Raw genomic sequence first — 22,806 nt, forward strand, 5'->3', positions numbered from 1 at the left:
ACTAAAGGTATAAAGTGTAATATAAGATGGGCTCTGATATCCTTTACATCTCTGAATCTGTGATCTAGGCTGATCTACCTCATTTTACAAATGAAGAAGTTCAGCCCCAAGGAGGTTAAGGAATTTGTCCAAGGTCACAAAAGTAGGTAAGTTCCTGGACAAGGTTTAGACTTGGGTACTTGTAATGTACAATTAATCAGGAATATAAAACTTAATCAGAGTGGTAGCATTAGGCAGAGACTAAATGAGCCAAAAGAGAAAAATACTGAGAAAAGTATATTGATATTTATATAATACTTCCAGATTTTCAGAAAGCTTTCTGTGCATTTGATATAAGCAACAGACGTGCCATTGATACATCATTACTTTGAACATTTGTGATATCACTTGTGTGGATGCTTGGTCCATCAACCAGGATAACTTTTTTACAACTCAGTAGATTGCTTTCAATTATTGTTGTGGCCAAAACACTGATTCCCCCTGTGGACAACTAGGTCATGAATCTCTTTGAATTTGATTAGGAAAAATATGTACAGCCTATTACAGGGCACAGTGTCAAAACCTTTCCACCTTGATAGGATATACCAGAGCTTGAACCCTGGAGAAAGGAGGAGCATCTTAACATCAGAGTGAGACATATTAGGATTGGAGAAGGAATATGTACTAAATCCAATGTCGTTTTCATGTTAAAGACACAAAGATTAAGATTCACAAGAGTTATATTAATTGCTAAAGCTTGTAGTTGCTTAAGTTGTTTTCAGTCCTGTCCAACTCTTTCTGCCCCAATTGGGATTTTCTTGGCAAAGATACTGGAATGATTTGTCATTTCCTTCTCCAGTCCATTTTTCAGATAAGGAACTGAAGCAAATAGGGATAAGTGATTTGCCCAGGGTCATACTGCTACTAAATGTCTGAGATCAAGCCAGGATTTTTTATGGTTTGTAGTTTTCATTTTTCAATTAAATTTTTTTTCACCTAACAAGTATTATTTTTCTCCTTCCCATCTTCCTTTTCCCCAATAAAAAAAAAGACAATCCAAACTCTTATAACAAATAAATATAGTCAATGGAATTTCTTCTTCTATTTCTTTTTAATAGGTTTTACGGAGGCAGGATTGACCATAGTTCTCTTAACTCTTAAGTTCAATGCTCCTTCCACTGAGCTACATTATTTCAATGGATTTTATGGGATATTAGACCATAATGGATGAGGAAGAGAAAAAGAATCAAAGGTGACAGCAAGCTTTTAAGGTGACAAGGAAAATAGTTGTATCATAGAGAGGTAAAAAAGAAGAAGGAGCTTACTTTGTCAGGAAAATGATTAATTTGGATTTGGATAGGTTGAGCTCAAGGCTCTGGTAGGACCTCCAAGTGGATATTTTGAACAAGCAATCGAAAATAGTGGACAGGAGTTTAGGAAAGAGGTTGATGATGATGATCTTTATCTCTATAAAGCTGTCCAGCAGCCCTTATATGAAAGGAAAGATAGTTGATTAGACCTTGAGGGAAGAGCTGAAGCCAAGAAAATGGATAAGAATAGAGTCAGACATCTACACAATTTAAAGAGTGAGCTACACAGGAAGCCCTTGCTATTTAACTTTGCAAGGACACAAGGCAGTTAGATAGCCTTAAATCAACAACACGGGAGTCAGAATGAGAATAGAGAACAGCTGAGAGAATAACCTCTGATCCCTTAGAGCTGGTGCTCTAAGCACGAATCACACAGCCTTGAGGTTAGGAGATCAAGAAGGAAAGGTCTTTTATAGAGAGTGAGGGAGTTCCATAAGAAAAGCGGTTCCTAGCCAGAGGCCAAGTTCCAGGTAGGAGAGGGACAGGTGAAAGGGATAAAGAGGGTGTCTCTCTGTGAGCTGCTTTTATTTATTGACATTGTGATGTAAAGGTACGTAATACATATTAATGAAGACACAGTGGATTGCCATTGGTTCAGGTGTAAAATTACAACAAGGCAGAGGCATGGATTTCCTCAGCCAGGTGAGTACAAAGAAATCTGTGTTTGTGCCACAAGTTATATTCCCTAAAGTTCTGCACTATCTGCAGAACTTTAGGGAATACATCACAAGTGATGATGGGAGGGACAAGAGCAGATAGGAAGAAACAGAGAGATAGGAAAAGAATTAGGAGAGTGTAGAAGCAAGGAAGTTCAAGAAGAAGGCATTTGATGGTATCAAAAGCTGAAGGCATATCAAGAATTATGAGAACATAAAAAGGATGATTACATTTGATGATTAGGAGAGAGTTCACATATGCCTCTGAGGCAGAAGGGAAGAATTAGGGAATGACAGGAGATACAAGAGAAGAGGATGGTTAAAGAAGAACATTTGGTAGCAGAAAAGTTTGAGGATAAAAAGGAGGAAATTGAGGACACTGACTAGTCTTGATATTTTTATGATAATGTATAACACAAGGTATCCAATATGTGCTAGGGAGGCAGAGATAGAATTAGACAATTAGAGAGATTGGAAAACATTTAAAAGAATTTCTAAGAGGAAACTCTTGGTGGTAGGGAGTCAATAACAGATGAATAAAATGCAAGAATTCCAATTTTTGTATTGAATTGATGTTCCAAAGGGGTCATCATGATTGAAAATATAATTGAGGTTTATAATGAACTAAGAAAGATTATCTTCTATGATCCCAGGATGGATTTATGGATTAAGAGAAATTATGATTATAATTTATACTATAGGTTGGGATGAAGGTAATGGATCATTTGAATCTGGGAGTTCTGAGTTGCACTAGATAGATCAATTGTCCATACTAAGTCTGGCATCAATATATTGTCTTGTCTTTCCTCCCCTTCTGCAACTGGGTTGCCTAAGGAGGGGAAAATTGACCTTGGTTGAAAAAGAAGCAGGTCAAAGTTCTTTTGACTTTAAAACAATGCTGGAATGGATCTTAGGCATTCTTTAGTCCTTTCATTACATAGATGAGAAAACTAAATCCAGAAAAGAGATGTGACAATCCAGATCATACAGAAAGAGCAAGTGCTAGAGTTTCCAGATTCCCAGAGTAAAACAATGTAGGGAAATCCACTTGTAGATAAGTACTCACATGGAGAGGGCAGAATCTGAAGCAGTAGCAATTGACAGTTTAGGAAATAAGAGCTAAAAGCAGATGCATCTGGCCCATGCTTTGTCACAAGGTTCCTCTTGGCTTGAACTAAGATTTAAAGTATAAAATCATTCACAAATTTATCACAGTAGGTTCCTTATGCCCCCATCTCCTTAGTATCTCCTAATAACATTGTATGGGCCAAAGGGAAAACACATGCACTTTATAGTACACTATTTTATAGCAAGAAGTTAGAATTAAACTCCCAGCATTAAAACATTTAGATACAAAGTCAGCTGTCTCTACTCCTAGTCAGAGCTAAGTTCATCATTGCACTTATGACAAAGGAAATATAGAACCCAGGAGTAGTAGCTGGCATTCCATTTGGTCTAGTACAGTCTGAACTCTTCTTTCTCATTCTCTTCTGCATCTGTAATTAGGATGTTTGAATGCTTTTATTAGGGAAGACTGTCTTATTCGCATCTATTACAACTCCCATGGCCCAGAGTGGCAGAAACTCAAGCCTTAGGTTTGCCTTTCAAGCAGAATGGCAGGAATTTTCCTTTTGAACAACCACAGTGTTTTTTCTCACTGCCAATGTCTAGAGCAGTGATGGTGAACCTATGGCATGGGTGTCAAAGATAGCATATAGAGAGCATACATGTGCTCTGTGGGCACCTGTCCCCTCCTTCCTGTGCCTGATGATATTTTTTCACACCCCCACCTCTCTGTTCAGCAGCCCAGTGGGAGCACATAGCAGGTAAGGTGGGCAGCTCACAAGTGGCAGAGCTGGAGTGGAGCAGAGCACTTGGGCCACATCCCTCCCCTTCTCTACACTCGCAGAGTAGAGGACATTCCTCACTTCATCATCCATTAGTCCAATGGGAGCACTTCCTCCCTCCCCTGTGTGGGCTAAGGGTGGGGGGGCAAGGTATGCTTGGCACTACATTGTGGGAGAGTGTATGTTCACAGTGACTTTCATCTAACATGTTGCACTGTCTGGCTGGTATCTCTTCTGGGTTCCTCTCTGATCTGGTTGCCTCAGCTTGCTTCTTTGCTGTGGTACCAACATGTTGTCCTCTCCTTAGGATCTATTAACTGCTCTGCATCTGACACAATAATTTTGTTACCATTTCCCCACTTTCACAGTCCCAGATATTTGCTCCCAATATACCTTGTTACCCAGTCCCCTGAGAAAGCTAATTTGGATGGAAATTAGGAGCATGGGAAGACTTTCCTGCATAAGCAAGAACTAGACAAATCTCATGCTCTTTCTACCATATGAAGCTGCTTTGTTTTGCTTTGTTTGTGTTTGATACTATGTAGTTGCTTTAAGTAGAAACAAATCCAGATTTTCTAGATCTCTGAAAAAGATAGGTCAAGCAGATTAGACTGAATCCTCTCTGTCTCTGTCTTCCCCCTCCCAGTCCTTTCTTTTAATTAATTTTGGTCTTAGGTCCTGAATCACTTGAATTTCTGCATCATCCTATTTTATTTTTTCAGAGAGAAAACCTTGTCTGGTCACTGGAGGAGAGAGATCAGTTTAGAGGCCTAGGACTCACAAGTGCATTCTAGTTCCTGCTTTGTCCTTTGTGTGCTTTGTGACTTTGAAAAAGTGACTTGACTTTTTTTAGGCTTTAGTCTTTTCACCGAGGAAATGGGTAACACAAGTCTTTGTCTTGTTTTACAGGAAGTTTTGAAGACAGAAGAAATGACTGAGGTGGAAATCTTTGGAAGTGGTCTAAAATTTCTTGGATAGTAAATTTACCTCATATTCTAATATATACACTAAAAAAGACATTCAAAGCTGGGTAGAGGAGAAAATCCTTTATCTTCTACTCTTGTAGATGAGAGAGAACTGCTTTCTCTCTGTTTTATATAAAACTGTGAACAGTTATTATGCCTCAAAGTCAAGTGGTGCCATTGTTTCTTAGACTGGAGGGTTCATCATTTATTTCATCATATAACAGTTTTTGATAAGCCTATCACAAGTTGAAGTAGATTAATCTCCAGTCTTGTTTTCTACAGGGAAGAAATTATCCTTTCAATGATACATTTTAATGATTAAAACTGAAGAACCTAAGAACTATTTTTACGGGTTAGATCAGTGGTCCACAGGGCATAGCATTCTACTTTCATTCTACTTTTCAGTCAAGGGATATGCTAGGAGAGAGCATGATGTCTTTTCTGATTCTTCTTAAGGCTATAGGGTTGTATTCCCAAGCAGCCTTTATTAATGTACATTTTAGATCTAACACATATGAGCTTCTCTATACTCTTCAATTTATTTATATTTTCAGCCTAGTATAGCACTTGGGGAAATTCATGCTTTTCATGAGGCAGAATCATTGACTTGCAATGACACTCATAGAAAATCTTATTTTACAGATGAGAAATCTGATTCTAAAGATCGCAAGGCTAGTAAATGTCTTGCCCTACAGGCCACTCTACTTTGCAATAATCAACACAATCTTCATAAGAGAAGTATTTTCTTTTATTTATTCTAGAACTAAATCTTTTAGGTTTCAATGGGTTATTTCTTATTCTAATATTCTAGAATTTGTTAGTTTATTCTAAGGGATATTCTAAATTCAATAAAATTATTATCATCATGCATTGGAATTAAAGATGGTATAAATTTTTGAAGAGCTATTTGTATTGGGGTGGGATAATATTTCCCCATCATGACAGGAATGACAAATTTTCTCTCCTACACAATTTCAGAGATTTTAATTGGAACTCTAAAGCTTGGAAGGGATCCAAGTATTCAACAAGGACTTAATTTAAAATTGTTATTCTGTAATTTTTTTTAACCTTAACCTGAACTCTTTTTTTTTTAAGACAGGAATTTTGATTGGTTCTTTTCTAGAGTTGAAGGATTTCATGTTATGAAAAACATGGCATCTACTTCTGTGATTTCAGAAATTAAAAAAAAATCTTTTCAAAATGCAAATTATGCAAATATGCTAAATTTTACCTCCCTACCTCATTTTGCAGATGATGAAACTAAATTTCATAAACGTAAAGTTCATTCATAAATTGAGTGGTTCAATGACACAGTAAGCAGAATTAGGACTACAAAATGGCCTTATGATTTAAGTTCAAGGCACATAATGTCCTTGACATTTAATCTAGGTCTATGCAATTTCTCTGGTAGGCTTGATGATCACTCAGCAGATGATGGAACTTTGTGCCTTTTTGGCTTTAAAGACTTGCTATCAGCAGCTCCTTCTTCCATCATTATGATGCCTGAATTGTACTTAATAATAATACTTCAGTTGAAAGTTTGACTTTAATGACCATCAAAACAATCAAATCAAACCAAACCAAACTCCTAAACAGGTTGGGTCAGGAAGTAATGTAACTTCTGGTGCCAAATGGACACAATCTTCAGATCCATAGGTTTTACACTTTTGTTCTTTTTAAATTTAAAATGCTTTCAATAAATAAACATTTATTTTCTCTCTTCTCTACCCCTTCATTTTCTCTACTGGGGGGGGAGGGAGGATCTTTCTTCCAAATATGAATAATCAAGTCCAACAAATTCTCACATTAGGCATGTTTCTCATTCCCTTCATTCCCCCTAAATGCCTCATTTTGCATTCTGAATCCTTTATCTCTCAATCTGGAAGTGCATACTTAAGTCTTTGAAAGATTTTTGTCTTCATAATATGTGGTTATATAAATTGTACTTCTGATTCTGCTAACTCTATTCTGTAATAGTTTCTTCATCATGTCTTCCCAGGTTTCTACTTAGCCTCCCAGAGAATTAGTTCCTTATTTCCATTTCATAATGGAACTATGATGTTCTGTTATTTCTTTTTTTTTCTCTATAGTAAAAACTGGAGTTCAAATTCCACCTTTGACAATTATGCTTGTGTGACTTTGGGTGCTGTGGAGGGGTCCAACCTCCCACAGGGTTGGGGTCTTGGAGATGGGACAGTGTTGGTGGAATGATGAATGGGACACAGCTTTTGTATTCAACCTGCAGCACAGGTTTCACAGGAAAAGCTGTTCCACCTTGGCTGAGGCTTGGGTTTATTTTATTTCCTCATGGTCATATAACTTGGCACATAACAACAGATGCAAAGCCTAAGGAGATAGTTAACAAAAACACTGTTGCCAAGGGCAGGGTCTGAGGGTAGGATCAACATGACCCAGATTTCAGTTGGGGAATTCTGAGCGCAGATTTTCCAGAAGTTTCATGCTTAAAAAAGAGGGCCCTATCTAAGTGGGTACATAATAATTCTTAGGTTTAATTTTGTAAGTGGGATCTCCTGGTGATATTCTGGGGGGACAGGGTGGAACATCCGTATTAACTCTGCAAGCATGTTGCTCTTATCTATTTTTCTTGGGACTAAGTAAGAATAATAGTCATAGCTATTCCAATAATAAGAGGATGTTAATAAGGAAAGTCACTAAGAGGGGTTGAATGGGTATCTCATCTTTCCTGGGGGCTTTTTGCAGTCTCTGGTTTCCATGTGTGACTGTGTCAAACAGCATGGTCTTTGATGCCTCCTGGCATTTGGGCAAGTCACTGAACCTCTCTGGGATTGGGTTTCCTCTTCTAAAAAAAGGAGCATGTCTAGAGTAAATTTAATAAAGGTAATCTAAGGTACATACATAAAACAAAACTAGCTTATTAACAGTGATATGTTTAACTAGCAAAATGGGTCAGATTGGCCACCTCAGTAAAGCCAGAGACCCCCATAAGAAGAAGACCCTCTTTATTGACACACAAGAAAGAGGTCTTGGTAGTCATGGATCATTGTCTTTGGTTATATTAAGAAAGGTTGGCAGGAGAACATTGTACACAGAGATGGATACACTGTGGCACAGTTGAACGTAATGGACTTCTTTACTAGCAGCAGTACAATGATCCAGGACAATTCTGAGGGACTTATGAGAGAAAGAACACTATCCACATCCAGAGAAAGAACTGTGGGAGCAGAAACAGAAGAAAAACACTGCTTGATCACATGGTTTAATGGGGATATATGACTGGGGATGTAGACTCTAAATGATCACTCTAGTGTAAATATTAATAATATGGAAATAGGGCTTGTTCAATGACATATGTAAAACCCAGTGGAATTGCTTGTTGGCTACAGGAGAGGGGTAGTAGGAGGGGAGGGAAAGATATGAATCATGGAAACATGGAAAAATATTCTTAATTAATTAAATAAAATTAATTTAAAAAGGTTGGCTGGCATTTGGGTCAGACTAATCACAATCCTCTGACAATTAAGAAATATTAATTGTTTTATCAGACTCATACACATTTTTTTTAATCTTTCCTAGGAGATCAAAACCACAAGACTTCTATCCCCTTGGAAGAGATAAAATCGCTCCTAATTGCATAAGGACAGGAAAGGACAGTGTATCTTTTTGGGGTAGTATCAGGTAAACTTGTGAGGCTTAAAGGTAATGAACTGATGTCCTGAAAGTATGTCAAAGGCTAGAGGTATGAGAGATAACAACTTTTATTTTAATTAAGCCTTTAAATTAACTCAGAGGGAGAGAAAGCTGAATTTCTAAACTCAATTTAAGGATATAGTAATATGTTTTTTGGCAGATACAGTCTCAATTATAACATTAATACATCTTAAAATCAATTACAATATAGAATCAATATAGTAGAAAGTTGAGGTAATAATACTATTGATCTGAGGTTGGCCTCTGGGGACCATTGTAATTCTAAATTTGTGATCTTATGGATTTTTCTATTGGCCCTTAAAGCCAACTGCCTTTCATTTCTTGCTATGACTTTCATTGTCTCTATCTCTGTCTCTGTCTCTGCCTCTGCCTCTCTCTCTTTCTCTCTCTCTCTCGATATATATATATGTGTGTATATATAAATAATATATATATATTAATATATATATATATATGTATATATATATATATATATAGAGAGAGAGAGAGAGACATTAACATGAGAGCATGATGCTAATATGTATATATCATATAAGCTCATGGTGAGCTTTTTTATCACTTTAAATTTGGTAAATCTTTAATCACTAGCTAACCTAGTTTTTCCTATTTTGGCAAGAACAGAAACAAAGGAAGATATCATAGTTCTCTGAGCCATGTGGGCTATACCCCCAGCTTCATGGGGGTAGCACAATGAATTTTTTTAAACCATTGTGTGTTCCTAAAATATATGCTACTACACTGGAAGAACCCCTGAAGCAACAGCTGATTGAGAACTGAGGGATAGGATCTTAGATCATGGAATTAGAGATGGAAGGTAACTTAGAGTCCATGGAGGCCAATATCATCACTTTTACAGATAAACTAAGGTTCAGAGAGTTAAGTGAGTTACCCATGGCTATATAGCTAATTGCCTGTGGCAGGATTTGTACTCAGGTCTTCACTAGTAAATACTATTCTTCATCTTGCTGCCTGAATAGATAGAAAAGATTATATCTAGAGAAATGACTGAGTCTCAGAATTCATCTGTTTCTTTTTCTAGGTAATGTTGAACAGAAGAAACATGGGGCCATGGCTGAACCATTCATCAGTAGGTGACTTCATCCTTTTGGGCATCTTCTCACACAGCCAAACTGATCTTGTCCTTTTCTCTGCTGTCCTGGTGGTCTTTACAGTGGCCTTGGCTGGGAATATCCTCCTTCTCTTCCTGATCTATAGTGATGCCCAGCTCCATACTCCCATGTACTTTTTCCTTAGCCATCTCTCCTTTATGGATCTCACTCTGATCTGTACCATTGTGCCCAAGATGGCTGACAATTTCATACATGAGAGAAAGTCAATTTCTTTCATTGGATGTGGGCTTCAGATTGGTCTCTTTGTCACCCTAGTTGGCTCTGAGGGTCTTCTACTTGGCCTCATGGCTTATGACCGCTATGTGGCCATCAACCACCCATTACGCTACCATGTGCTCATGAGCCAAAGAGTGTGCCTTCAGATTGTTGGTAGCTCCTGGGCCTTTGGAATCTTAGATGGGTTGATCCAAGTAGTGGCAGCCATGACTTTCCCCTATTGTGGTTCTCGAGAAGTGGATCACTTTTTCTGTGAATTGCTATCTTTGTTGAAGCTGGCTTGTGCTGACACATCATTCTTTGATACCCTAATTTTTTCCTGCTGTGTTTTCATGCTCTTCCTCCCTTTCTCCATAATTGTGGCTTCCTATGCCAAAATCCTGAGGGCTGTGATCAGCATGAATTCTGCCCAAGCCCAACAAAAAGCTCTGACTACCTGTTCTTCCCATCTGGCAGCTGTCTCTCTCTTTTATGGGGCAGCCATGTTCATCTACCTGAGGCCAAAGCACTACCGTGCTCCTGGTCATGACAAGATAGTCTCCCTCTTCTACACAGTCCTCACACCCATGCTCAACCCTTTGATCTATAGTTTGAGAAACCGTGAGGTGATGGGGGCTTTGAGGAAGAAACTGAATCGCTGGGTCACTGACTGCCAGAAATAGCCCATGTCTCTGCCTGCAGGGAGCCCCCTGATATCAATTTCTAATACAAGATAATACCTTAAGTCCTACATGAATGAGAAAATCTTGTGTTTTCTTAGATTCTCTGTCTGTCTCTTCTAAAGTGGAGAGAGGGGAAAAATGACATTGTTTTGCTAACTGAATTATGGACAAGGATCATGCAACATATGTCTTTATTTCATTAATTCATCCACATTACTTTTTTTGTCATGTGCAAAGCAATGCAGTACAATATAAAATGGAAACTCCTTTCCTCCCTCAACTATCTCTCGTTCTGAGAATAGAGATATCAGAAATTACTTGAGCTGCTGAAAACTCTAGGTATCCTATGAAATTAATTGAATGACTGGTCATGGGCAGGTTGTTTCTTAGTGATAGAGCTGTTTTCCTAGTAAACTCTATGTCCACTTTCTTTTAGCCCCAATTCTTAGTGATGTCACAATGCAATAGTACCAAATCCCAAAGACAACTTTAAGAATGTCCCAAATTTCCCCTTCCTTCTAATGAAGGGGGCTGATAATAGTAAGGAGGAGAAAGTTCTGGGATGGCAAACTATAGGGAGTAAAATGTTAGAATTTCTAAATATCTACTGTGTGTGTAGAACACAAACAATTTAATGACAATGCAGTATGAATCCTGAGCAGAAATTTATCCTTTAGGTGATATATCCATCCCTATTAGTGACTATCCCAAAAGGGAAGAGGCAAACCAAAAAAGGAATGAGATACTGCAGAATCTCTCCTTTCCTTAGACTTTTAATGAGGGTAAATTACTCCTATAAGGGATGCTGCATTTTATTTTATATTTATACCTTTATTTTTACCTTCTATTTATTGGTTTTAAGGAAGAAGAGCAGTATGGGCTAGGCAAAACCCAGATTCACACAGCTAGAAAATGTCTGAGGCCAGGTTTGAACCTAGTACCTCCTAGAGAGAGCTTTCAAATCACTGAGACACCTCACTGCTCCCATGGGATGCTGCATTTTAAAATCTTGATTATGTATGAACTAGATTCTCTTGGAAGTCTGGTCCTACCATAATTGGGGCAAAGAGCCTCTGGGAGCTTCTCTCCATGTGGAAAATCAGGGAAGACTCCCTCTGGGAGAAACATGAAACTATACCTTGGTATAAGTTTGGAATTTGCTAAATAACTATATGCTGAAGAGTAGGTCCTTGGATTGTTTCTAGAGGCCATCAGAGTTTCAATGATCACCTCTTTTGTCATTTTTTTTGTTGGCTTCATTTGGATACTACTTAGCTTCCCCAGGGTGAAGAAAGGCATTGTTAGGAAGTCAGTTTCCTTACCAGGCAACTAAATGAAGTCCTGGGGAAATTAAAATCTTGTGAGTGACCCTGCTGAAGTAAAGTCTGCAGGAAAACCTGAAAGCATCATTTCCCTGCCACAAGGTATTTGAATATCAACCAGCTGCCAGTTCCCTAGGCATTTCCCTCCCAGCACAAATCAACAACAGTCCCAGGTCCAAGATCCCCCCACCCCTTCCAGCTAATGCCTAGTTCTGTTTGAAACAAATTTGAAGCCTTTAAAAGCCTACCAGATTTGACTGGTTTTGGTGTGCCCTTTTCCCTTGTTCCAGTGGGTAGGCTTTTAGAGGCTTCTTCATTACAACAATTTCTCTTCAACAAAACTGGCTTGCTTTATTCTATCTCTACTGATGCTGTCTTGCCATGTGTTCCAAGTTTCCTTAAAGTTCACCATGGAATATCAAACCTCATTCAAACTGTATTATTATATTAATGTCTTTAAAAAATCATCATAGTTTTCCCCAGTCTTTCTCCCTTTCCTCATCCCAGAAACCCATCCTTGTACAACAAAAAGTATTTTCTCAAAAGACAGAAAAAAGAAAGAGGAATAAACTGTTCTATTTCTATTTATTTGTTGTAATCATTGTGTATATTCTTTTTTTTTTTGGCTTTCCATCACTTTGTATCAATTCATGTAGATTTTCCCATGTTTCTCCATATTTATCATATTCATCATTTCTTGCACCAGAGTAACATTCCTTTGCCTAGGCCTCTACTTTCTAATTCTTTGCTCTTACAAAAAAAAATACTGCCATAAATATTTTGGTGTTTTACTATCTCTATTTTAATTAAACTAAATTGTTAATTATTAAAAGCTGCTAGAAGTTTTCTCTGGCTTAAAGGGATAATATTAATTTACAACTACTATATTCTCATTAAAACTTAAATTATTAAAAGCTGCTCTCATTTTGTCAAAGCCTCTGTTTTAACACTTACATAACAGAATCTTCCTCTTTCTGTTTTGTTTTTTTTTTTGTTCAGTTGTTTCAGTCCTATTCAATTCTTCATAACTCCATTTGGATTTTTCTTGGCAAAGATACTGGATGACTTTTCATTTCCTTCTCCAGTTCATTTTACAAATGAGGCAACTGAGGCAGCAATTATGTATCTAATTTGGATTTTAAATTTAGATCCTCCTGATTCCTGACTTAGCTCTCTATTCTGGGGCCCTACCTTGAAACAAACAAGCAAACAAAAAAGTCTTGGAATCAAATTAATATTGCCTTTTCTATTAAAACTATTATTCTTAAACTTATTTTATTTCCTAGTTACTACGTACACATTGAGGAATCACTGTTTTCCCCAAGTGGCTAGGGCAGTGAGTCCACTCTTCTCTAGAGTGCCCACCTACTGGAGCAACAGGTATGTGATCCAGCTGAGTTCAGTTCTGGGTTCTAATGAGAGGAGAAGATAGCTAGGCTCTCCCTTTTCATACACTTTAGTTTATTTTTTTTATTATTTTATTTGTTCTTTTTATTTGTTTGTTTATTTAATTTTATTGTCTAGGCAATCCCAAGGGGGTGGAAATAAAAGAAATACTCACTGTAAAATATGAATCCGGTATAGAACTGGTATTTTTTCCTACAAATAAAAGAAGTACTAAACATAAAATATTTACAGTGCACATTGACACAATACATAAAACAGAATTTAGTACTGTCTCCCTCAAAGTCCAGTCGGAAACTTCAAGCAATATTTGTCTGATACAGGGTTAACATGGATTCAGCCCAGGGGAAAAAAGTAGAAACCTTGTCTCTTTTTGCCTATCTGCTCTAAGGACATTAGGACCATTTAGCCCAAGCACCTCTGTTTTAGATTGCTATCAATTCAATTGTAACTATAACATCAAACAATATCAAGTTTAGAATGACCACATTTTCAGGGCCATTTCTGGTTTAAGAATGGTGGTTTCCTCCAACCTCTTCTGGTTTGATATTGGCATTATAGATGAAAAGGTGGAGAGGGCTGTGGGTGCAATTCCAATGTTAGCCACAAGGTGGCGCCCCGTGCTGACTGTTTACTCACTAACACATCTGTCATACACCTGGGTCTAGTAGAAATGGACAAGCCTGCTTGCCCAAAGGTTCTCTCTGTTCTGAGTCCTGTCGCATCTCATTTAGTTACGATTGTTAAATATAAAGATTATCAACAATTTATAAATTTGTCCAAATGCTTCATGCCCCTATTTCTATAAAGCCTTTACTTTTAATGTTTTAATGACCCCCCCAAAGACTATTCAATTCACACTCTCGATTGGAGCATTTGCTCAATGAAGCCAAAAGGTAAGATACAACATGAAAGCTAAAATGGTGGAGTCGATTGTTCCTAAGAGGTCTGAAAATCTGAACCTCACAGAAAGTGCAACTGCTACTCTTAAGATATTAGGAGTCAAATTCACTTTCTCCAGGGAATGGTCAAGTCCAGAAGGCTGTTGGCAGAGAAGGGGTCTCTAGGGTCAGATTGTGGGTTAGTCTAGATCTGTGTGAAAGGTGGTGCAGGACTGAGAGAGGAAAATACTTCTATTTTCTTGGACTTTAGTCTTTTAGGATGTTGGGTGCTCCTGGCTTCCAGTTTCAAGGTAGAAGATGCCAACTCTACTCCGGGTGGCTGAAGGAAATGATTCTGGGATGGCATGAGAGGAGCTAGTAGTCCCAAGCCTGTCCTGACCCCCAGCCTGTTGCCCTGGAGACTTTCCCTTAGACATTCCTTTCTTGAATGCCTCAATCCCAGTGGAAGAGCTCCTTCACTCTGTATTGACAAGTACATATTGTCATATGTATGTATACTTTCTCTGAATTCTGTTTTGTTATCATATGGTATAAGTGTGTTTCTTTGATAATTGCTTTACATGTCCATCATGGAACTGGTATTTGATGAGAAAGGAATTAAGTCATTAATATAGAATTTGGGTGTCCTCATTTTGCCTCAGTAATGAAACAACAATTAGAACTTGGTTTGAACCTGATCATCTAGCCCAATACTTTCCATCTCTGAGAAGAGCATAGTAGTGGTGTCTGGCTCCAACTTCCTGCTCCTGCTCCTGCTCCTGCTCCTGCTCCTGCTCCTGCTCCTGCTCCTGCTCCTCAAAGGAATTAAAGTTTCCCTTGGACAAGGGAAGAGGCAGCTAGATGGTGCAGTTGATAGATTATAGGGCTTGGAGTCAGGAAAGCCCGAGTTCAAATCCAGCCTCAGGAGCTTCCTTGCTTGTGTGACCTTGGGCAAATCACTTAATCTTTGTTTGCTCTTGGAGAAGGAAATGACAAACTGCTCCAGTATCTTTGCTAAGAAAACCCCATGGAACTGTAGAGTTGGATATGATAGAAACAACTGAACAACAACAAGGTGGGTAAGAGAAAGGCCCTTGAAACAATTGAGCCTTCCTCTACATACAAGATTTAAACAGAGTAGATAGAGGGGCCATCTCAGAGAGATAGAGTTGGAGGGCTGGGAAAGCCTCCAACAGAAGATGGAATTTGATCAGAATCCTTAAGAAAGCCTGGGAAGACAAGAGGCCAAAGTGAAAAGGATATGAGAGACATGAAGGGATGTAAGGATCAAACAGAAGACTTTATAATTTGGTCCTGAAGGTAATAGGGAGCCAATGGTGTTTATTGCATAAGGGGGTCTGAAATGATGTGGTCAGACTGGGATTTAGAAAATCACTCCAGCAGCTGAGTATAGTATGGATTGGAGTGGGGAAGATCTGAGTCAGGAAGACCAACGAAAAGGCTAGAGTCTAGATGTGAGTTAATGAGGGACTGCTATGGGATGGCAGAGTGTATGGAGAGAGGGGTAGCACTGGGTGACCAGGTGGTGCCTAAGGGCCTGGGACAAAGCCTTCAGGAACACTGGTAGCTGGTGAGTGAGACCTGGTTGAAGATTGTAAATCTTGAAATCTCTCAGTCTTGTGAATGTTAAAAATTTCCCCATCAGGGAATTCTTAATTGGAACAAATTCCCTACTGGGAAACATTCCCCATTTTGATGTGAGAACTCGACAGGATCAGAAATGGGAGGACCTCTACTCCAATCATACTTAAGACTGCTTTAGGGGAGAAAACTCCTTGCTATGGGAGGACCCCTACTCTACCCATACTTAAGACTGCTTTAGGAGAGAAAACTCCTTGCTAAATAATGAAAGTACTTGGACCCATGCTTATAATAAGGAAGGAGTTCTTTGAGCCAGGCCTGTTTTTAGAATTGATACAATGGGATGCTAGATACCTAAAAGGGTCGGGCAAGTTTTCTCTTGATGAGATTAGTTGACTCAGCTGTGTTTTCTCTCGTTCAGACTTACTGAGGAGATTGGTCGACACAGCAGCATTTTTTTCTGATCCAGACTTACTGCGGAGATTGGTCAACTTAGCAGGAATTTAGATGGGCAGTCCTTTGGAAAGCGGCTACAGTGATTGGTAGATGTAGGGACTTAGGGGAGGTGACATGGGAGAAAAACCCCTATATAAGAAAAAGCAGAATCTCTTGAGGGGATATATCCTTTCGGAGGAATTCCTTTTGGAGGATCTCTGATGAGGATCACTTGGGAAGAATCTCTTGAGAGAGGCTCTGGAGAAGGGAAGCTCTTGGAGGAAAATCTCTAAGGAGGTCTTGCTGGAGCTTCTCTAAGGGAACTCTGTCCCTCTGGAGGCTCTGGAGAGAGGCTTTTTGGAACAGTCTCTGGCTGGAAGGCTCTCTGGTGAAGTCAGCTGAGATGGAGCTGGCCTGGTGTCACTAGAATCCTTGTTTAGGCAGACCTTGTGGTGAGTGTTAAAAGACTGACTGACTGATTCTCTCTCTTAAGACTCAGGTCTAGGCCATATTGGCTTGAGGCCCTTCATAATTATTCCTTTCCTACTCTTTCTCTCTTTCTCTAATTCCTCATTATATTATTAATTAAAAATTTCTATAAAACCCAGTTGACTTGGGTATTTGAATAATTGGGAATATTTCCATGGCGACCACCTTATATTTGATTTAAAACCAAGATACTGTAGTGAAACATATTTTCTGTGGTCAAATTTACTCACCCTCTCTTATATCTATCACAATTTATATCTTCCACCATTTAAACTCACTACAGTTTAAGACCTCAATCATTTTAAATCTCACAAGATTCAGCAAAGGAGATTAAAAAAAAAAGTTGTTAGACTGATAGGGAATAGTGTTTTGAAACCCCCCAAAAGAAAGAGTTATCCAGGGAGAAATTGTGAAAGAATGGAAATAAGCATTTATTTTGTTTAGCCCTGAGAGTAGGTACTACTATGATCCCCATCTTACAGTTAAGGAAACTGAGGAAGACAGAGGTTAAATGATATGCCCAGGGTTACAGATCTAGTAAGTATCCAATGCCAGATTTGAACTCTGGTTTTCCTGACTTCAGGCCCAGCTCTTTCTCCATTAGTCCATCCAGCTGCCTACCATTATAAGTAGCCAGGAAAGGTGAAAATTTAGAAATCAAACACTTCTACCTGGGCTGTGGCACTGAAGGTTTCACTCAGTAATTGATGACTGAAAGTACTATGACAGGTTAACTGAAAGATGTTTTAGTAGAACAGACTAAGACCTTGGAATGAATGAGGTGATCCCCCCTCCCCCCTTTCATATGCCTTTGACTTCCTTAGACTTCACCAAATCATCTAGGAGTCCAATTTACAGGAAACAAGATTTTTCCTTCCTTTGGGCTCTTTTGATCTCAGCTTCTCTACATGTGCCCTCCAACCCACACTGGGCTGCTAGGTGATACAGAATAGAGTGCCTGGAGTCATGAAGACATTTTCCTGAGTTCAAATCTGGCTTCCTAGCTGTGTGACTCTGGGCAAAACACTTAATCCTATTTGCCTCAGTTCTTCATCTGTAAAATGAACTGGAGAAGGAAATGGTAAACCACCCTATCTTGGCCAAAAAAACTCCAAATGGGGTCACGAAGAGTCTTACATGACTGAAATGATAACAATGACTACAATTTGACAAGATTCATATAATTTGATTCTTACAATAGGAAGTCAGGAGAGGTGGAGTTGGGATGGGGCAGGGATCATTTCTAGTTTGGGAATAAGGGTGGGAGGAAGATCAAGGAGGCCGTAGTTGTGAGCTGCGCCTTGAAAGAATAGAAGTATTTTTTAAAATTCCTTGGCGACCTGAATTCCTTGGCGACCTTAAATTAATATATATCAGTCTACTGATATATATTAATTTAAGGTCGCCAAGGAATTCAGCTATGTAATTCCTAAATGAAAACTCAAGTCAGCAGTCAACCTTTTATGGAGTTTTTAATTACAAACAGGAGGAGGAAAGGTATTAGAGATAGATAGATAGATAGAGAGAGAGAGAGAGAGAGAGAAAGGGGAGAGAAGGGAATAGGGCTTAAATACCCCCTCTGTTTAGGCTGGACCAAAAGGCCCAAGCCCTTAGATAACTGAGGCAACGAAAAGAGATCAGGCCCTATCACTCATGTGACCAAAATGGAGAAACAGTCTCAGGGGCCTCCACCTCCAGCTTCCTTCAGAGCAAGCCTTCTCAGAGCACAACCTCTCAGAGCAAAACCTCTCAAACTCCTCCTCAGTCCTCAGACCCCACTATCTTTAAGCAAACCATCTAAATTCCCTTCCCTCAGTTCTCACATCTACCAATCACTGTCCATGTATCCCCTGTGCCAATGGTGGCTCTAGCTTAACCCAGGACCGCCCAGAGGTCTGCCCCCCTTTGCATATGTCTGTTGAAGGTCATATTCTCAAATAATTAAATCTTGATCCTTTTGCTGCAGCCCTTCCTAAATCCTGTTACCCTGAGTAGGGTGGAGATTGTAAGTTCCAAGACCTGGTTCTGTCATTCCAAGTATCTCTATTGTATCAATTCTAAAATCAATCATGACTCAAAGAACTTCCTGTTCTATGCTTAAGCATAGGTCAAAGCCCTTTCCATTGTTCAGCAAAAGGTTTCTGTCCTAAAGCAGTCCCAAGTAGGGAGGAGAAGGAACTTCCCATGCCAAGGGGGTTCACATTCCAATAGAGTTCCCACTATCAGTAGGAAATTCCCTCCAAGCATGAAACCTTCCAATGGTGAAATTTCCAACATTCACAAGTCTAAGAAATTTTAAGGTTTACAATACATCTACATACATTGTAGGTCAGTTCGATCCTTGTATTTCCATAAATTCCTCTATCAGAGGGAAATGAACTGTGGGACGCCTTTAGACTGATTATTCCTCACACGTCTCTTGCCAACTCAAGAGGATAATTTGTCAAGGTAAATTTGGACCCTGCCAGAAGGATCAAAGGTGCCAGGTATAGTGGTGCATATCTATAATCCTTGCTAATGTGGTGAGTGGGCTGGTTGAACTGAGTCCTGGTGTTCTGAACTTAAGTGGGCTAGTTTTATGGCACATTCTCACTAAGCTCATCATTAATATGGTGGGCCTCTAGGAGCAAAAAGACCACCAGGTTGCCTAAGGAGGGGCCACCTGGCCCAGGTTACAAAGAGAGCAGATCAAGGCTCCAGTGATGAGCAGAGTGAGCCTGGCCAGTGAGTGGTTCCATTGCTTCCAGCCTGGCTGAGATAAGGAGAACTGGTCTTTAAAAACAAGCACAATAAATTATTTGAGGAGAAACAACTTTCCTTTTTTGACTCAACTATGATCTGAGAGATGATTCTTGATCTGATGGACACAAACTATAAAAAGGGAGATTCCTCTAGCTTGAGATGGTTTGTGAGTGCTTCACAAGTGGTGAGAAAACCAGACAAGGCTTTGGGAAGGAAATATCACTTATATGGCACTTACTATGTGCTTTTAAAAAAATTTAAATCCTTACTTTCCATCTTAGATCGATACTATGTATTGGTAAGAGTGGTTAGGGCTAGGCAATGGGGGTTAAGTGACTTGTTACCCAGCAACAAATTACCCACCCAGAAATCTGACAATTGCTATCCCTAACCAATGCTTTAATCAGTCAAGGGAACAAGAAACTGCCTCTTGTGCCAATATTTTATACTGTAATCATTTATTGCCTTCTGTATGTCAGGTGAAAAGGAAATGGCCATTTATTCCTTTTAATATCAAGAACCATAATCTGAGGGATCATATATTATTTTTTAGCTAATAAATTGCAACCATGATTAATAGAGTTAGAGCTGGTTATAAAATAATATCATTATTTATAATATTATTATTATTGGATATTAATTATCAGAGTAGATAGAAATAGATATAATGTGGTATGTTAGAAATAAAATATAATAGTAAGGAATAAAATTAAGAGCTTCTGCAGTGCTAAAAATGCCTAAAATATTTCTCTTACACATGCTCCAGAAGTTGTGGAAAATAGGTCCCTAGTCTTACAGTTAAGTCACCGGAAAAAGGAAGGGGAAAAAGGGAGGTGGTACTTTAGTCACAATCCCTATTACTGTAATCTATTCTTGAAATTCATTTCATCAACCCTGTTTGAGACCCCTGTTCAGAACATACATTCAGAACTTCTGTACTGAATGCCTGGCCCTGTTTATAATTTTAATATCATTGCCCATGCTTATAAAATCTATAGGACCTAGAAATTGAAAGTTTCAGACCACACAAAGTTAGGCATGTCTGCAGACCTCTGGATTGTGTATTCTGTGCCCATAAAATAAAAAGCCAGTGTTTGGCTTGGGATTTTGGCCTAGTTCTTTTTATTTATTTCACAGGCACTGTGCCAAGTTCTGGAGATACAAAGAAAGACAAAAGAGAATTTCTGCTATTAAAGAGCTCAAAGTCTAATGAGGAAACCATATGTTTATAACTCTGTGTAAACAAGTTTTACATATAATATAAGTTGGAAATAATCCACAGAAGGAAGACATTAACACTGGGGGAATTGTACAAGACTTTTTGTAGAAGGAAGGGATTTTAGCTGCACCTTGAAGGAAACCAGAAGGAAGAGATAAGCAGGGAAAGGCTTCCAGGCATTGGGGAGAGCCAGTGAAAATTCTTGGTGCTGGAAGATGGAGTATCTTGTGTGAGAAAGACCAAGGAGACTAAAATTACTGGATCCCAGAGTGCCTGAATATAAGGTGAACACAGTGAAAGGAAAGAAGAGGCTAAATTGGGAAGAATTTTAATATCAGGCAGATATTTTTATATTTAATCTTAGTGATGGCAGGGAGCCATTGGAATTGATTGAATGGGCATTAAGATGGTCAGACTTTAGGAAGGTTAGTACTTTAGGAAGGTCAATTTGACAGACTAATAGAATATGGACTAGTTTTTAAAATTATCATTATTTTAAGATAATAGCACAAAAAATGTTTCAGGGAAGGAGTCTGATAGTTTATCTGATGACTTCTGAAATAGTTAAGCCACACCAAATAGAAATTCTTATTAATAAAAAAGGATGGGTGAGGAACAAGGAAGGGAAGGGCTAAAAAACCCCAAACCCAGCCAACCACCCAAAAAACCCACCCCTAAATTAAAAAAATGGCAAAAAACAAACAAACAAAAAAACAACCCACTGGATTAGATGGGTGAGGCCTTGTTAGTAGAATACACTGTAGATGGCACAAAGAATGGCCAGAGGTCAATATTCTTACTTTTACCAGTTATCACTAGGGTACAGTTCAGCTCTTGCATCAGGTATCATCCATTTCATACATGCACAAAAATTAACTAGGACAAGCTGATGCCACAACTCTCTCAAGAAGGTCCAGATGAAACCCTTTATATTTCTATTGCTGATTTGCATGTAGTTCAGGGCTTTTGAAAAAAAATCACCTTAAAAAGGAAAGAAAACATGAATCAGTTTCTTATTTAATGTGGCTATTAAAGATGCTTCCTTATTTTTCTTTATTATTTTATTTCTTTCTTATAATAATGATATATAACATATACAATATATAATAAATGTAGAATTATTGTAATATATAACATATTATTATTTATTATATTTTTTCCTTATTATTCCTTTGCCTCTAAGGACTCTAAGAGGTAGGACCAAGAAGGAGGAAGCACTGAGTAATTTGATGTTTTACTTTCCTTTTTTTTTGCCAAGAGGTCACCCAGAAGGGAAGGAGACAGGAAGAGACTACTATCATTGGTTCTAATTGTGTTATGTGTTATGCAGGAAAATAAATCTCCTAGAGAAGCACTATTCCATTACACCCCTCAAAAACACTTGAAATTATGGACAGATTCAGACAATCATGTCATATCATATCATACCAGCTATTTACTTAGGGTGCTGAAGTATCAGAACGGAGGAGTTGAATAGTCCTTTCTGAGTAATTACTCAGTAATTATTACATATTACTTGGTAATAAGTAATAATCCTTACTAAGGTGGAATCCAAAGGACTTGGCAACAGAATGGACATGGGTGGGGGTGGCAGTGTATGGAAAAGTATAATGAATCTAGGATGATGCTCTGGTTGTGAGCCTGAGGGACAGGGAGGATGACGGTGGCTTCCACAGTGATAGGTACATTAGGAAGAGGGAAGAATTTGGAAGGAAAGATATATTGAGTTTAAGGCTCAGGAAGTGTCTAATAAGTTAGGGACAGATAGGTACATTTGAGAATTATAGCATTAATATAGCTTTATTATTATAGCTCTATTAATATAGAGCTATATATATAATAAAATAGCTCTATTAATATAGAGAAATATAGCATTATAATCATCTGATAATTGAATCTTTGGAGCTAATGGAATCATGAAAATAATGTAGAAAGAGAATAGGTCTCAGGATAGTGCAATAGCGCTTTCTCAACCTGGAAGTGTCCTGTATGGTCCCATCTGGGTAAGGTGAAAAAAGGCCTTAGATATAGGGCAGATATGGGACAATGGATTCATGTAGAGAATGGCTCCTTCAACCCTTTAACCAGGTCAGTCACAAACCTCAGAAAAATTCTCTTGCATAGAATGATATCTTATCACAGATCCTCTGAATATTAAAATGAATCAAAACATGCTTGTTTTCTAGGGTAAATGCAT

The 22,806-nt window shown here is 38.5% G+C and overlaps 1 protein-coding gene across 1 annotated transcript in view; it reads left to right on the plus strand.

Moving 5' to 3' along the window:
* The window catches only part of LOC100618597 (olfactory receptor 56-like), a 93,772-nt gene extending 81,390 nt beyond the window's left edge, over positions 1–12,382 (plus strand). Inside the window, exons 2-3 of the mRNA XM_007483335.3 lie at positions 8,373–8,474; positions 9,547–12,382. Coding sequence (XP_007483397.1) covers positions 9,550–10,515 — 966 coding nt within the window. The 5' untranslated portion in view covers positions 8,373–8,474; positions 9,547–9,549 and the 3' untranslated portion in view covers positions 10,516–12,382. The remainder of the gene's footprint in view (positions 1–8,372; positions 8,475–9,546) is intronic.
* Positions 12,383–22,806: the final 10,424 nt, after the last annotated feature.

The sequence above is a fragment of the Monodelphis domestica genome, chromosome 2, assembly GCF_027887165.1.
Source record: "Monodelphis domestica isolate mMonDom1 chromosome 2, mMonDom1.pri, whole genome shotgun sequence".
Lineage (NCBI taxonomy): Eukaryota > Metazoa > Chordata > Mammalia > Didelphimorphia > Didelphidae > Monodelphis > Monodelphis domestica.